General features: G+C 41.9%; 1 protein-coding gene across 1 annotated transcript in view; it reads right to left on the bottom strand.

Moving 5' to 3' along the window:
* Positions 1–18,229, bottom strand: part of gabrb1 (gamma-aminobutyric acid type A receptor subunit beta1) — an 84,211-nt gene that overhangs the window by 41,392 nt on the left and 24,590 nt on the right. The window contains exon 4 of the mRNA XM_036516704.1: positions 4,097–4,317. Within this exon, the coding sequence (XP_036372597.1) occupies positions 4,097–4,317 (221 nt within the window). The remainder of the gene's footprint in view (positions 1–4,096; positions 4,318–18,229) is intronic.

The raw sequence follows: 18,229 nt of genomic DNA, 5'->3' as shown, positions 1-18,229 counted from the left end.
CAATGATTCATATTTTGGGCTTTCAGTGCTCATGGATTGGACCATGTGATCATGTGTCTTGATTTAGAAAGTGCTGTTTAACAGTTGGGGCAGTCAACAACATTCTGAAGGTGCAGCAAGAAAGGGTTTGAAAAGGGAACCTTGCCTAGGGAGTTCATATGACACCACCAATGTCAAGATTGTGTTGCCATGCGCAGCGCCAAGGTGTTATTCAAAAATCAGGACTGAAAAAAATATATTCAGCAAAAAGAAACGAAACAAGTATGGCTATTTGCATTATATTCTGAATATTAAGACTAACTGTAACCTATAAATGCATTTCAAAAAAAAAGAAAATACAAACACTTTCAACAAAATAAACAAAAACAGCTTATTATTGCTGCATTATGGTAATGCTAAGGCTAATAATTCAACCTGCAAGTTCAATCCATTTCTTCCATTTAAAAGTAGCAAAGCAGTACCATATTGTGCACTGCCCGTTCATTTGTGCAGCCATTCCTCTGACCCAGTCCTCACCCTCTGCCACAGATGCCTTTTTACAGAAACATGGCGCCGTCCTCAGACTCGTACAGTGTGACATAAGGACAATTTACGACCACATACGGCGCGCTGCAAGCATCGCTGGGCGAGCTCCAAAGGAGCAATGTGATACATATTTTTACCCTGAAATCAAAGGAAATAGGATCCCGCATGCCAATAAGTGAGAGAAGAAGTGGTATGAGAAGGAAAATGTGCCAAATTATCTTCCAGTGTGGCAGAGTAGCAATATAACCTTCAGGCAAAAAATTGTCTTTGGGACTGAATAACAAAACAGCAAAAGTGTAACCTTTTTATTGCTGACAATTTGGCGCTGAAATGAAGAAAAATTTGTTGTAAACGACAAAAAGGAATTAAGCAGTTGCTTACTCTTCTGCTTTGCGATCAGACTGAGCCTGAGCCCAAGCACGCTTAGTAAGTAGCATGCTTGGGCTCAGGTTCAGAAATGTTAAAAATCAGTATGAGCCACTAAAAAAAACCAAACAAAACCAAACAAACAAGCATGCAAATCGTGCTACTAGGCCTGTATCTCAGTGGGTCTTTTCACTAATCAGAGCTCCTGTGAGCTCCCTGTTGAGCTTGTGGGGCGATCCTTAACGGAATGTGTCTGGACTTCTTCACACACTCAAATACACCTGAAGGGGAGGAAGGAAGGTGTGCTGTTTACCTGCACTGGCAGAGGGGAGCTTTAAACATCTCTCATGGAAGATCCCGCTGTAGACAAACATTTGCCGGACTGTGCCCCCAGACAACGCAGGATTTCTTTTGTGGAAAGAGAAGCTGTTTGTGGATCTATGGGGCATCTACATATAATGTGGAGCTTGCAACTGAAAGGTTCCTCACTGGGACACTGCTGTTGTACCCTTACCCAAGGCACGTAACTCAGAATTACCTCAGTAATAACCCAGCTGTATAAATCAATAACATGTAAAAACGTATAAAACTGAAAATTATATAAGTCACTCCCGATGAGTGTCTGCCAACCAACTAAATGTAAGTGTAAATACATTATATGGACAAAAGTATTCGGACACCTGACCATTACACCAACAGGGACTGTAATGACATAGTATTCAAATACATATACTTTAATATGGAGTTGCTTCCCCTTTTGCAGCTATAACAGCTTCCACTCTTCATGGAAGGCTTTCCACAAGATTTTGGAGTGTCTCTGTGGGAATTTGTGCCCATTCATTCTGTAGAGCATTTATGAGGTCAGGCACTGATGTTGAATGAGAAGGCCTGGCTCGCAATCTCCGTTCCAGTTCATCTCAAAGGTGCTGGGTTGAGGTCAGGGCTCTGTGCGGGCCAGTCAAGTTCTTCCACACCAAAACCATCAAACCATGTCTTTATAGTCCTTGCTTTGTGCACTGGGGCACAGTCATGCTGGAATAGAAAAGGGCCTTCCCCAAACTGTTGCCACAAAGTTGGAAGCATAGCATTGTCCAAAATGTCTTGGTATGCTGAAGCATTAAGATTGCCCTTCACTGGAGATAAGGGGGCTAGCCCAAACCCTGAAAAACAGGTGTGGCCAAATACTTTTGTCCATATAGTGTAGTGTGTGGTAAGCAAATGTAAGGACAATGCAGAAATGGAAGGGATCCAGCTAATCACAGCTTGACCTTATCTGGGGTAAGAATACTGTATGTACAGAGTGCTTTTGTTTAAATTTCTAGTAGTGCTGTTACTTCCAAGAAGAAAAAGTTCAGGGTTGACACATATGTCACAGCAAATCTGGACAGCTCTGCAGAAAATACCCTTAAATATATGATTAATAACTCCATGCATATACCTTTAGGCAATGCAACAGTTTGACTACAGATGCCCGTGAAAGAACATGTTTTCGGAGTCCATGTGCTCCGCCATGCTAACAATTACCCTGCTTTTCTGAATTATCTCAAAAGACAAGAAAGCATGTGCTATCAATGCTAAGGATATCAGAATAATCAGACATTGCATTTGACTTCAGTGAAGACATTATAACAAGTGCACACACACACACACACACACACACACACAGAATCCATCAGCACCATTAAGATTACTGTATTAAAGTGCTATTCTATTGCCATTAACTGCTATGCAAGATGACAGATGATAATGGGTATTCATCACTATAGTGCATGTTTACATTAACAGTAACTAAGACAGATTTCATTAGACTGTACCCATTACTACTGTAGACATGTACACGTACTATGTAGCAACACAGTAGCTACTGTGTAGTTATAGTTACTGCCTACGTGTACAAATGCACAGTGCTCTCTGTATGTAGGGTGGATGCAAAATCTGCACCCCCCCATTGTGCCACTCCTTGTGTTCCTCCCCTCTATATTATGTGCTTGCGTCATTGCTGTGAGACAGGGGTGTTGTGGTTTGAGAGGTAGCACTTTTGTCATGTTTAAATCTTTAAAGCGCAACTCAGCTAGTGAGAACAAGTGGAACATGAAACACGATGTAAACATGAATAATGCAGCATGCTTGCATGTCTTTGTGAATGTTTGTGCATCTATCACTTTGTTAAAAAAAGAGAAACAAAAAAAAAACTATGCAGATAAAGATCATGCATAGAAATTACTTCAGGGGATGTTAAACACAGATCATAACAGATTTTTATGTGTCCTAATGTTCATTTAATTAGTCTGAGGCTTGAACAAATCTTGATTTGCAATACATGCCCTTAATTACCATTAACAGGTTTTAAATGAAAACATCCAAAATATGACCTCATCAGAATTGAAAAAAGTCATTCAAAATGTGTTTTTCCTAAAAACTAGATTGCTGGACCTAATTTTGCCAAAAGCAGCAGCAACAAAAACCTTTTTTGGTATTGAAAATGAAAATCATTCTACCTTTTTGTCTTGAAACACCATGCCACAATACCTTTGTCACAAAGCCAATATTGAAGGGACATCTAAATGTCTGCACCTTGGTCTAATCCTCTGCCTCTCCATGAGGAGGTAAATGAACCCATTTTATTTTGCTCTGCAAGTCTGCGCTAATTTGCCATGAGCTACAGAAAGCTGAAACCTGACTCTGAAGTCAAAATGGTTCCCTTCAGGTAAGAAGAAACTATGCTGATGTGATAATTGATGAACAACACCAATCAACTATATAAATAGCTGACAAGCATCTTACAGATCCCCTTAGGTTCAAACTACCAAGGCAAGCATATCCAATATGATTGATTTTTTTAAAACAATACTTAACCCTCTAAGCAGATCAAAATCTCAGAAAGTTTGTTGCAGATATTCTCAGCAGTTTCTTTGTCTTTGCATTGTGTTTCATTATTTGTATCCTGCCTATAGGAACCTGCCTTTCTACAGGATGAGTAACAATTACTGCACTTGTAGCCGGTATCTCAAACACAAGCATTATTTGTAGAATTCAGTGAGCTAAACTCATGTGCCTATATTGATTGACTTATTTGTTCAAGAACTGCAGCCCTAGTCACCTGGGGGGAGTAGCACTTTGGAGATTCACCTCATTTCTCAAAAGTTTGTCTTTCTTACAGGTGCCGTTCCTTGGGCTGCTCCCCCTCCCCCCCATGGTCCCTCACCTAAGGCCATAGAGCACAGTGCCGTCTGGGTGCAGCCGGATCATGCGGTTCTTGACCGTCACACCGTGCACGAAGGACTTCTTGTCATTGATGAAGTAGGTGTCGGGGACCCAGAGCTGGTCGGCCACCCGGTTGTCCAGAGTGAGGTTGAGCGGGATTCCCGTGTAGGAGAGTCGCTTGTCCCTCCATGACTGCTGGAAATACATGGTGATGGTGTAATCCTGGAGTGACAGAGAGAGAGAGAGGAGGGGAGGAGCGTCAATGACAGGAGCCAATCGAATCATAGTAGAGCTAACTGCTGTACTGCCGGATTGGTTCATTTGGGTTAGGTAGGGAACTTGGACTTCAATGCCTTCAAGCAAGCCCTCTGGGTGCAGTGCATTGTGGAGATTTCTGAAACCCCTCCCACACCAAAGTATTCAATTTCTTCTGGAACAGGAAAGAGAAAACTTAGGCCAGTTCCAGAAATCCAACATCTTAGACCGCTGCCAAATATTTAACTCATGCAAAGAAATACTAAGATGCTTCTCGGGAGAGCAAGCTCACATTTTTACTCAAAGCCCTGATTAAACAGGAACAAAAACATGATACAACAGAAGAAATGTAATAAATAATTTACAAAATAAAATATTTATTTTCTGATAAAAAAAATAATAAACTTTAGTCTTCATAGCCTTGTGCAAAGTAAAATCATATAGTTCAATTATACTGAATTTATGAATCATCACGAAAACACAAGGGTGATATTTTTCTCATGTTTAAGTACTGTTTTAGATACAGTCCAAAAAATGAGTGTGTGTGTGTGTGTGTGTGTGTGTGTGTGTGTGCATGCATGCGTGTGTGTGTTCGTGTATGTATTATGTGTGTGTGACTGCTGATTAAGTTTTTTTGGAACGATAAAGTAGTCTACATGCCATCGTAATAGAAACATTTCATTATTATAATTTGCAAACACTTGTTAAAATAGCCAGATTGTGTTGTTCCAAGATCTTTACTATGCAACAACCTTAAGGTAAACTTTATTTTCTGCCTTTTTTAATGTTCAACAACACCACCTCTAATGAGATAGACAACCTTTCCAATCCATTATTTTTCAGTCTTTTGCCCACAGTCGAGTGAACTGAGAGTGAATCTGAGTGAACTTGAGTGTTGAGTTTAGCCCTGAATTCTTCAATGTGCAGGTGTTAAAATGGCCTGGGATGTGCTTATCTGTCATGAGAGTCCAAATCACCCTGGTTTTAGCTGCTTCGCTCGAGCACACATGGCAGCACCCAGCTCCTCAACCCTGTAAAGCTGCCAATCAATCATTGGCTTTCCAGCTCCAATCAAGGTTCTTCCATGTAAAACGCAGTTTTGGGATCGCCCTGTGAGGGATTGCGGGTTGCCCACACATGGAGGGATAATTGGATTTATGCAAATAGTGGTCAACGCGCAGGAAACCTGGACAGCCAGCATAACATTGGTTCTCTGTCTTTCAACTTCACTATAAATTGCTTATCAGTAGAAAACGAAAGGATTGAATATCTCTAGGCCCTTTGAAGTTGAATGGCTGTAGTCATTGTAGACAGCCCAGGCTGGATTTCATTGGTTGTTGTCATACTGCCTGACAGGCCTCAAATAATGACCAGACATAGTCTGTCTGTCTGTAGAGCTGAAAGAGATTGATTTTTTTTTCAAAGAATATAGCATATAACTATGAAAATGATGAGTTTTTGATGAGAAATTCAGTCAGTGTAGTCTATTACAATTTTGTATCTGAACATATATTAGCACATGAAATTAAATACATTATGCATCGGCTATGCTGATGACACCCAGCTCTACTTCCATCTTGATGATCCCATGGTCTCGGCACAAATCTACACCTGCCTCTCAGACATCTCAGTTTGGATGAAGGAATGCCACCTTCAACTTAACCTGTCTAAGATGGAGCTCCTCATCATCCCAGCCAGCCCGTCCATTCAGCATGACATCACCGTACAGATTGGCTTAATGATACTAACTTCATCTAGGTCTGCAAGGAACCTGGAGGTAATGTTTGATGACCAGCTAAACTTTAAGGACCACATTGTGACAACAGCCAGATCATGCAGATTTGAGCTGTACAACATCCAGAAAACAGGCTCTACTTATCTGAGTATGGTGCATAGCTCTTTGTCCAGGCTTTTGTCATCTCAAGACTGGACTACTGCAATGATCTTTTGGCTGGCCTTCCTGCATGCACCACTAAGCCTCTGCAGTTGATACAAAATGCAGCTGCATGTCTGGTTTTCAACCAGTTGAAGAGGTCCCCATGTCACACCTCTCTTTGCCTCACTTCACTGGCTCCCTGTAGCTGCTCACATCAGGTACAAGGCCTTGTTGCTTGTGTTCAGAACAGCCAACAAAGCTGCACCTACCTACCTGAATGCTCTTCTTCAAGCAAATATTCCCTCCCGACCACTACGCTCTGCTACCGGTGGCGACGGTGGTCCCATCACATCACAGCACAAAATCACTAACTAGAACTTTCTCTGCCGTTGACCCCCGATGGTGGAATGACCTTCCACACATCCATTCTGCTGAATCTCTCACTATTTTTAAGAAACATCTGAAGACATAGCACTTCTGCACTCACCTGATCACCTGAATCGCTACCACCTAAAGCAATTTCTTATGTCCTTAACTCTGTTTTCCTTAAAAAAAAAATAATAATGATGGTTTACTGCACTTGTGTTTCTGCCAGCTAGCTTGTACCTTGTCTGGCCAACTATTGAAACTTGGTCATGCAGCACTTCTAATATTGTGACTCTGTGTATGGCTTTCGCTTGTGTTGTACTCTGCCTCACTTGTAAGTTGCTTTGGATACATGTAAATTTAAATGTATCTATCCAACAATTTCTGGAGCAGTTTAAGAGCTAGGTGCATGCTGAAGAGGGCAACGCCAGTGCCCGATACAGAACTAGCACCTACCACCTCCCAATTATAAGACCATAACCCTAAGCCTAATAAGTGCTACAACATTGCCATTAGTGCTGTATGCTACAGTCACACCTCTGCCTTTAGCACCCTATAGCTATCCACCAATAGACACCACCATCAGTATCACAACAACAGCACAGCTCTAAAAATGTTTTCTCACGCTCCTAACGAGAGGTCCGACAAGCCCACTGGCGGTGCTGCTTAACGATACTTCAAACAGCCACACAGACTTTGACTATTCGTCTTTGTCTGCTTCTTCCTCTTCTTAATGTTCCTGCTACATTACATCATCTCAGCTCCTCCAGTAGTTCTAATAACTTCTATCTCCATTGGTCTGCCTTATCGGAGTAGCCTGCATCCACGTATTCAGCAGACAGCTACCAGGGTTTCCGTTATCCGGTAATTACTGGTTTTTGCCTGGTAAAATTTATAATAAAAAATGATAAATTAAAAACTTGCCGGTCAAAATATCCGATAATAATGCTCATAAAATTCGTAGCTATAACAAAGGTTATTTATTTAATTAGCTATAACGATTGCTTATTTATGAGTTCAGCGAGCTGAACCCCAGCTGGGCTACACTGGGTAAAACTGCCTGTGTTCTGCCCGTGTCAAGTGTGCCAGCAGAGAGGGGCTTCCCTCTGCAGAATCGAATTAAGACGGTGCTGCGAAGTTGTCTGGAGGAGGAAAGAGTGATACGGTTTATGTGCATTGCAAGCTGCAAAGACACATTGGACATGTTTGATTGTAAGTCAGCAGCAGATGACTTTGCCGCAATGAAAAAAAAAGGAGAAAATAAAATGTTACCTGGTAGTCTATAGACTACATTTGATGCCATGTAGGCCTAGCCTTTTTTTTTAAACAGGCCACAGATGTTACAGGTTACAGATGTTTTGCTCAATCATTACTGTTCGTTTTGTTACTGTTCATTAAATAGTCAAACTGATTTGAGGTCGTTATCATTCTTCCGTCAACCTAGGTGTACATTATATTTGCATTTGTAACATAGACTGTTATTGAAACATGACTGGTAAGTTTCAAATTTGTACTGTAAAATAAATTCTTTATGGACACCGGACCGACAAGAAAAAATCCTAGTGGAAACCCTGACAGCTACATCTACATTATAAAGAAGAGACATAGCCTTGTTTGCCTATTGAAAACTATCATGGGTAATGGAAATGAAAGGGTCTGCTGTGGAGTAAGGCCAACATACACCTTTTTGGAAGTTTTTGCCTTTGGAGGGTTTTGCCTTTTTCCATTGATTTAAATGGAAACATTAATTAAGTTGCATTAAAGTTTTTATACATATTTTGAAGTCTCCTTCCTGTTTAAAGGATGTCTTGATGAGATAAATAAAACTGACCATCAGTAGTCCATCCTGTTTAAACATCCTATATGTTCAGCATATGGTTACATCAGTTCATAACCAACTGTCTGTTTTCTGCCTCCTTCATCTTGCAAAGAATAAAGGATAATATTGCACATGTAGCCACATCATGGATCTGATAGTAAAGCCATAGTATTCGACTGGAGGTTTTTTGCCTTTAATCTCGCTAATGAGATTTTAGTTCATCTGAACACTTTGAAACAGACTGAAAATAACTGGTGAAACATTCACTGTGCAGCAACTGTTTCTACTGTGTCTCAGGTTTCTTACTGTCTTAAAAACCATGTAGCAATGCAATACCTTTATCTCGTTTTTATGCTGCTGGGAAAATTGAAGAGGATCTGTCCTGCTGTGTAATTACATCGCCATGTGTCCCATTCTACACATTTACCTATCTTTCATTTCGCTCAGTGTGTTTACACATCTATAACAACAATGCTTTCAGTGTACAAAAAATAGCAAATCACTCACAGGTACAAATCCTATATTCTCAATGTGGCAGTAGATGCACATTTTGGGAAAATACTTCTACCAACCCAAAAAATAGGTTTAAACATGATGCCAACCCACCTCCAGCAAAATACGCCCACGCAATACCCATTTAAGACACACTATTCCACATGAATGCCGCCCAGTGTTTCCCAATCTTTCCAGTAGCCCCAATGTTCTGTGTACTAGGCCAATTAGCCAATCGTCAGTGTACAAAAGGGCCACATTCCCTAGTCTTTGTTTGTGCACACAACCCCCACCTCTCACAGGCACTTTGTTTACAATCTAGTTGAAACCTGCCCAAAACGGTCCTGCTGCTCCCCTTATCAGCAGGGCCCCCCGCAGGTAACCCCAGAGCCATGTAGAGAGAGTCGCGTCAACTCCGTTCGCTCCAATGGACCATTTTTCTACAGCAATGGCGGATCGTGGAGCCTCTCAATAGTTCCCGGAAGTTAGCAGCAAATACTAGCAGCGCAGTAGAGTTGCAGCAGAATAGACCGTTAGTGATGCACTTTTAAAGGGTAAGATGTTTAAAGAATCAAATTGTATATTATCAGCACATCTGAATCAAATTAACGTGCATTAAATCATGTTAGTGGATTATCCCCCACTAAATTAGTAGATTTAGGGAACGTAAAATAACAGATTAGGCTATACAAAGTTAGCAACATATAATATTAACCACGAACAGCCTATTATATGATTACCTCACATATTTTTGTCGTTGTAATCTTTAGTGATAGTAAGATTGCTCCTGCTGACTTGAGCCAATCATTTTTTCTCCTCTCTGTGTCAGTGGGGAAACCGTACATTTGTACTCCTTTCTCCAAGCAATTGGAGCATCTCCATGCAGTACAGCAAACCATGGTGGAGACTATATGCAAGGACAACACAGATGTTTCTGAGTTTATTAGACATGTATTTAATGAAATCATGACAACCATTGATAGTCACCTGTCGATTTCCTTCTGTCCAGTCTGAAAGTCATAAAGATTACATTTAGTCATTAAGATTACTTAGGCCCTCAGTTACCATGGGATTACAGAAACCACTATGAATTAAAGAAATGTTAGAAAATTAATCTGATCTGAATTTTGAAACATTCCTTCCCTTCCCCTCCCTCTAAATATATCAATGAACATTAGGATATGATTGCTCTTGACTACCATACAGGTTTAAGAACATAATAATTATAAAAATAAAAAACAATTCAAAGCAATAAACAGCAACACGCTCTTTAACCAAGGTAACGTCAGCCTAAAATATGTTGACAAGGCAGGTAACGCTAGCTGTTCACACTAACTAATCATCAAATAATACTGAATTTTACTTTTTAAAAAATACATATATTGGTGTAACTACATACACGTGTCAGTGTGCTACATAAATATTGTAAATCGATGCATTTATTCACTACTAATTACAAAAAATCGCAGTTCTGTCTCTCTGTATTTATGCATTCAAATTGCCCACCAAGAACTTCCTGGAACTATCTGAAGCCTACATGAATCATGTGACGATCAAGCACTTTGGACTTCCGTTGATGCGACTCTCTCTCTACATAGCTCTTGGTAACCCGAGGCACAGACGCACCCCCAAGGACGGCCCCCAGGTCACCATTTGCCCTCTGACCTGTCTGTATCCTTTGGCCACCAATAACAACCTTGACAGGGCCAAGGATACGGGACAATATAAAGTAGTGGTGACCTCCCCCGCCTCAGTACTACACCAATACATTTACATTAACATTTATATTATTTAGCAGACGCTTTCATCCAAAGCAACTTACATAGGTTACAGTTCTTTACAATGTTACCCATTTATACAGCTGGATATTTACTGAGGCAATTGTGGGTTAAGTACCTTGCCCAAGGGTACAGCAGAAGTGCCCCAGGGGGAATCGAACCGGCAACCTTTCGGTTACGAGTCCTGCTCCTTAACCACTATGCTACACTGCCGCCCAATACCAATACCCACGGGGTAAATAACTGGGGAGACCAAACCCTTGGGGACAGATTATTGTGTTGTTGTTGTGTGCATCTGTGCCTGAGTAAGTACTATGCATGAGTTCAACTGGTTGTATTACAATTGTCTGTAGAGAGAGAAGGGTGATATGCATTCTTATCCAATGCATATTACTGTATGTGTGCACATTAATTAAGATCGTGTTTGTCTGTTATTTGTACCAAGACAAAGTGTTTGTTAGTGGAGGGTAACGCTTTAGCATCAAGCATTGTTTTTCAGGAAAAACCGGGAGTAAAACCTGATGAAATAACATCAATGAATAGATGGTTTGAATATGTGTCTGTAGTTGTACATGGAAAACATTTCAGTCAGAGATATCAGAGCTTTGAGTGGTGAGCTCATTTTTGGAAAGGTGTGCGTATGTAGCGAAGGGGGAGAACAGTCACCCCACCCGGTATTGAACCTGGGTCTACAGCTTTGACGCCTTGGCTCTTTGGCAGTTTGGTGCCCTGTAGACCCGGGTTTGATGCCGGGTGGGGTGACTGCTCTCACCCTTCGCTACATATGGTGTCAGGAGTGGGATGGCTTGCCTTGAGGCCATCGGAGGCATGTCCAGTGTGTGAGCAGTATGAGGGACCCCCAGGTTAGGTTGACCCCGGAGTGAGGGACCCCAGAGATGGGTGAAGCACTAGTAAGTGGGGCACCCTGGGATGGGAGAAGTATGGTGGGGGAATGCGCGAGGGACACCTTGGTGCATGAATTGCATGGGCGCACTTCCCGAAGGGGAGGGCAGTGTGACAGAATGCTGTCACTACAGTTGAGTATGCACTCTGACTACCATACCAACAAGCCTGGCTCTTTGGCGTTGCAGTCAAAGCTGCAGTTTGGTACCCTGTAGACCCGGGTTCAAGGCTGGGTGGGGTGGCTGCACTTGCTCTTGTTTCTCTAATGCTAGAACCTCGATCCCTTCTTCAAAGATCTGATTCAGTTCCTGTAATGAACAGCATGCTGAGAGTCCAGAAAAATAAGTAAATACAAAGAAAGACATGATTAAAGATCCAGAGGCTCCTTGTGAATTCTGATGTACACCTCATGCTTTCAATCAGGACCCGCCTGAGCTGGCCAATCGGCAGGGGTCAAAAGGAAGCCAGAGCACTTGTTGCTAAGGAACCAGTCTTTAAGTGCCATTTTGGGACACAGAGCCGAGCGGTGGACGCAGGAGAAGAGCACACAGAGCCGCCTCTGACGGTCAGCTTCTCACAATCACGCGCGGACCGCCGGCCGCCTCCCCCCGTGCATTCTAATCAAGCCCCCTCGCCTGAGCTGCAGCAGCAAATTCACTGGCTCTGAAACCAGCGCACCTCTCTCTCATCTGTTACGATTTGACAGCCTTCCTGCCCCTACCCTCCATACCCCTCCCCTTCCCCTCCAGGCGAGTATTAAGTTGTGATACACTCCTGGTCGCATTTTTTACACCTAGCATGGTACACCTCCAGGGGCCAGCTGATGGCCATCCTCATTGGCTGATGGAGGAGAGGGGCTGGAACTCGTAGTGCAGGGACATCATCTCTTTTTTTTTTTTTTTTTCTTTTTCTTTTTCAACATTTTGCATGTTTTGTTTTTTGAGATTGAATGAATTGAATTGAATTGAATTGAATTTCAATGTTTATTTACCAGCAAAAACAAAGATAAAAGCATCTGAAGACAGTGTTGGAGCTTAATGGCAACAACACTGTTCACAATCCTGTCCGACACACTCCTTGTAATATTTCTGTACACGTATATTCTTATTGCAATATATTTCTTATTGCAATAGCATTATTCATTGTCATAACTGTTTACTAATACATTACTGTGTACTAATAATGTATGTTAATAATGTACATTATATAATTTTATACTGTCAAAATATCTTAATTTTAGAATCAGATTACATGTGTGCAGTGTTATGGTGGGGTATTGAATAGAGTGTTATTGTTGCCTTGACTGTTTTTCTCCTCTTTTTTCCTGAAAGCATAATATTGTCATGTATAATATAACTCCAAATTTCAGATATTGATGGCTCATTCCTTCTGAAAGAAGGTGTAATATTGACATTTTGGGGCATGATTCTAGGTTTTGTAAAGGCAAACCAAATGTTAAGTAGTGTTTTGCAGGGTCTTCTAAGCACCAGAGGCCCCCAAGGCTGAAAATAGGAAGTGCTGCCCAGGGAACCACCCTCATTGGTTGAAACAAAATGTTTCTGCAGCAGGAAGTGGAATGTGTATGCTTAAAATCCTATAATGCTCAAACAGGTTAGAAATAGCATATATCTATTATCTGGAATTGGTTTGTTGGCAAGACAGCTCACAGGTAAGGTAATAAACACAAGAATTAAGGTGTCACAACTTTTAGGTTAAGAATTAAGGACAGAAACTTGGATCATCACCAATTCTTTCATTGTTGACACAGGAGGAGTCAATTAACCTAAATCACAAAAGCTACTTCAAAGCACCGAGTCTCTTTTGTAACAAAATGGGTTCACAGATGGCAAATGACTAATTGTCAAGAGTATGAACTGGAAATGAACAGACACACATACATCTATGCATGCTCACACACACACACACACATATTTGAATAACCCTATGTGTATTTCTCCAGTTCCTCCTTAGATTAAGAAAATAGGAGTAAAGTTTCAAGATAACAAATTTGACTCTTTGACTCTTATTAACCTGTCATTAAAATTTGGACAGCCTGATGAATTCAACTGAAGCCCTTATCTCACCCTCCTTTTTGTCATATCCAAAAATGGCAAAATGAATGCTTAAGGTTGTGTTTATCTCTCCAGGTAAAACTTCAAAAAAGAAAAGAAAATGAATGGATACTGTATGTTGTGACATGATTAATATTGCATTAAAGTTGTATTAAGTAAATTGTCACATGACATTTTACAGACAATCTGTATGCACCATTACTTGTTTAAGCAATCCTTTAGGTATTCAGACCTGCATTCCTCTTATATAATAATAATAATAATAACAATAATCTTTATATATTTATTTATATATAGAGACACACACATACACACATATATAGCATCTTTCCAGCAGTACAGCACAGTGATTCACACAATGAAATAACAAAATAAAAATACATATTCACAAAATAAAAAAAAACAAAATAATGACAGGATAATAATAGAGAAGACAAGCTATAAAAATAAAAATCCATTAGGTTTGCAAGAGTCTTTGGGAAATACACTGAATGTGATGTAAAAATCTCAGCTTATCTCTCGTGACTTAGACCCCCAGGTACCATGCGTTTTTCTGCAGGTGTGGTTGCAGCCATAGACCGTTATGAACATTGGTCAGGAGCTGACAGGTGTGATTTTAGGCGCAAGGCAGGATCACTGCCCCGGCATTGACACAACCACGTGTAGTTCGTCACAGTACTCCCAAGGATCTTTCCAGCATCTTTTGGAATGCCTTTGATGGCCGGGCCTAGGAAACAAACCACCAGGGTGAGAGTGTCTCGCACCTGATTGGCTGCAGTGCTGACAGGCGACCGGGGGAGGGATATGGATAAAGAGCTTGTTTGCGGCCCTGTGTGAAAAAGCCAGTGGAGGACGTCTCTCACTAGGTGCATTCAAATAGGATGTTTTCAGGCCAGGAGCGCAGGTGTGTTATCTGAAACACTTTCATACGAACTGCAGATGCCAGACGCTTCGGCTTAATGAGCTGTTTTCGTTGAATTCTGGCAAAAGGCAAACTCAGGAATGACAAATGCTGCATTCAGCCGCGACTTCATTAATAGATAAACACTTCGCCGTGGGAACCGCCGACGGGCCGCCGCCACGGCATTCGTCACGGTTGCCTCTGTTTCACTCGTAGCTCTCGGCCCGATGGCGCCAAAGCCGGGCCAACACCTTATCGCTCTTCTGCCAGGTAAGTGATTGAAATGGACTTCACGCAAGGAACCAATTAAGAGCAAGACCAACAAAGATTAATTCAAAGAGAAAAGCACTGAGGGCATTTTCTCCCCCTTTTTTATAGTCTTTTACTCTCATTTAATTCCCAGCCAGCACAAAATCAAAAGCGCATGTCTGACATTTGACATTGTCCCAAGCCAGGTGCCATGTGTTGTTGCTGGTCAAGGCTGAGAGGGGCTTCATTTCAGTTTGGGATGTTTGGGATTGGACAAAACAGGGGCACAGAAAAAGAAGTTCGGCTTGCAAGGTTCTGTAAGCATCTCAATGTTCCATGCTGGCTGCTTCGGGGGCATCAAAGAACGAGGGATGCGTGACATGCTGGAACCCGCCCCTCCTTCGCAGCTAGGTGTCCCCAGATAGTGGGGGACAGGGGGAACTGGAGAGGTTGCAGGGAGGGGGGCACACAAAAACATCAAAGTCACCGCAGTGATGCTGAAAATAAGACTCAGCCTAGTTTTGAAAACACAGCTGTGTAAGTCCAAATAAAGACATGCTGCAGTCAACTAAAAAATGCACAAATGAAGAAACACAGCATCCAAACAAGGATGTCAAGAAATGCGGCAGTAAAATAATGAAGCAAAGACATGCGGCACCATAAATTCAGCTATTCAGCATCTAAATTCAGTCATGCAGCACACACATTCAGCGAAGCAGCACCCAATTTCAGCCAGGCAGCACCCAAATTCAGCCATCCAAATTCAGCCATGAAGCACCCGAATTCAGCCATGCAGTATCCAAATTCAGCCATCCAAATTCAGCCATGAAGCACCCGAATTCAGCCATGCAGTATCCAAATTCAGCCAGGCAGCACCCAAATTCAGCCATGCAGCATCCAAATTCAGCCATCCAAATTCAGCCATGCAGCACCCGAATTCAGCCAGGCAGCACACACATTCAGCCATGCAGCACACAAATTCAGTCCAGCAGCACCCAAATTCTGCCATGCAGCACCCAAATTCAGCCATGCAACATCCAAATTCTGCCATGCAGCATCCAAATTCAGCCATGCAGCACCCGAATTCAGCCATGCAGCACCCAAATTCAGTCATGCAACATCCAAATTCAGCCATGCAGCACACACATTCAGCCATGCAGCACCCAAATTCAGCCATGCAGCACCCGAATTCAGCCCAGCAGCACCCGAATTCAGCCATGCAGCACCCAAATTCTGCCATGCAGCATCCAAATTCAGCCATGCAGCACCTGAATTCAGTCATGCAGCATCCAAATTCAGCCATGCAGCATCCAAATTCAGACATGCAGCACACACATTCAGCCATGCAGCACCCGAATTCAGCCATGCAGCACCCAAATTCAGCCATGCAGCACCCAAATTCAGTCATGCAGCATCCAAATTCAGTCAGGCAGCACTCACATTCAGCCCAGCAGCACACAAATAAATACGTGCAGCACTGAAATAAGACAATAAAAAGACATGCAGAGATGATTCAATTTGCTGTATGACTGTCACTAGGAGGTGAAATACTACAGTATATAGAAGAGAACAGTAATTTTGAGGTAAAGTTCTGTCTGGTGTCTGCAGATTTAGATTTCCATACACACACACACACACACACACACAAAGCTCTGAGGGTCTGTGAGTTCCCTCGACCCCATCTCACAATCGGGTAGCCAGTGGGCTACATCTGACTTTTCCCTGTACGCGAATCTAATCTTGGCTTCGCCCAAGGCATGCATTTACTGGCTGTGCTGAGGGAATCTTCTATCTGTCTCTAAGTCTCCTTTATAGAATCTTTTTGAACTGTAAAAAAAAAATGCAGAGAAACTGCCAGGGTAGCTGAGCGGTCTGTCTCTCTCTGTGTCTCTTTTTTTTTGTCTCTCCTCTCTTTTTCTCCCTTTCAATCTCTCTCACGCTTGCTTTGTCTCTCAATTTCTCTCCCTTTTTCTGGCTTTCTAAATCTCTCCCTTTTGCTCCCTTTCTCTCACTCTGTTTCTCTTTCTTACTCACACTCTGTCTGTCTCAATCTCGGCTTCTCCCTGCAGTTATCCTGTCTGTGTTTTTACCTTTCGCAGGCTCCCTCCCCTGCAAATGGTTGCATTTGCACAAATACAGGCAGAGATGCCATCACATCCCTACTTGGAATATGTTAATGTCTTCTTTGGCTCCTCCGATACAGGGCTGTCTGGAGTAGGCATTTGTACCCCCACCTCCTCATGCCCCCACAGGAGCCTCCTGCCCATAATTATTACGCTCATCTGGTCCCCCTGGCAGGCACTGGGAGTGCGGTTTCACTGAGCATATAAATCACCTGGTCACCCCTGCGTTTGGGGTCAGGCGGGTTGCCTCGCCAGGGGACTCTGGCGCCTTGCTTACTCTTACCCCCACTGTCTCAGTTGCTGTGATGTCACTTCCTTCACTGGAGTCCATTCATGCATATATGCTAGCGTATTGGGAATCATAATAGGGGATAGGGGAAAGTCCTTTGCAGAATGTAATGAAAAAGAAATACTGTATAGATCTGTAGGACCCAGGGGGCTCCTTGTCCACCACTGACAGCATGTATACAATATGCCAGAAAGCATTAAAGTAAATGTCGGATGAAAGCAAATGTATTACTTGTTACTTAAACACATTCAGTGTACAGATTATCATGGACTGATTGGCTTTTTTAAAAGTAAAGAAAAAGACTGCAGCAACATTACCCACATCTCTAAGCAGAGAGAAATTCACCCTGGTATATATATGTTATATGATACTTCACAGCTATGTTTGCTGATTAGGCAAGTCGATTATTGTTACATCATTGCACTAATATCATATTGTCCAAATTGTTTGAATAGTAACTGACAAATTGTTAGAAACCTCTATACAGAATTGGAGTTTCAGAGAGCATTTTTGGAATGAATCCTTACCTTAGATGACTGGAGGCCTCTTACCGTGTTGCAGCAATAAAGGGCAACATTGGTGAAAGCCAGCTGATTTCTTTGTGTACATGAGATTATACTGTTCCTAGATCAGTCTCCCAACCCTGGGGCTTCCCAGCAAAGATACCGTGAGGCGATCCACAGTTTCCGACTGTATTGTCTGTCACTTCCCATTTAACATAATAACATCACGTCAACAATGTGAGGTCATGTAACTGTGGTAGGGTCAGAGCAACGTTAGGAGAACATTATTTGTTGGTTAAATTACCTACTGATTGATCAACCATCTTATTATTATTTTTGTCCTACATTTATTTAAGCACTGGACTTTGCAACTTGCAAAGCAAAATAATAATAATAATAATAATAGTAATAATAGTAATAATAATAGTAATGTTATTATGTAGGACAAAAATAGGAAGAACTATTATTATAATATACCAGTGATAAACCAAACACTGAGACACATTAA

This window comes from Megalops cyprinoides, chromosome 22 (genome assembly GCF_013368585.1).
Source record: "Megalops cyprinoides isolate fMegCyp1 chromosome 22, fMegCyp1.pri, whole genome shotgun sequence".
Taxonomy (NCBI): Eukaryota; Metazoa; Chordata; class Actinopteri; order Elopiformes; family Megalopidae; genus Megalops; species Megalops cyprinoides.
This window is presented reverse-complemented; position numbering and strand designations above follow the sequence as displayed.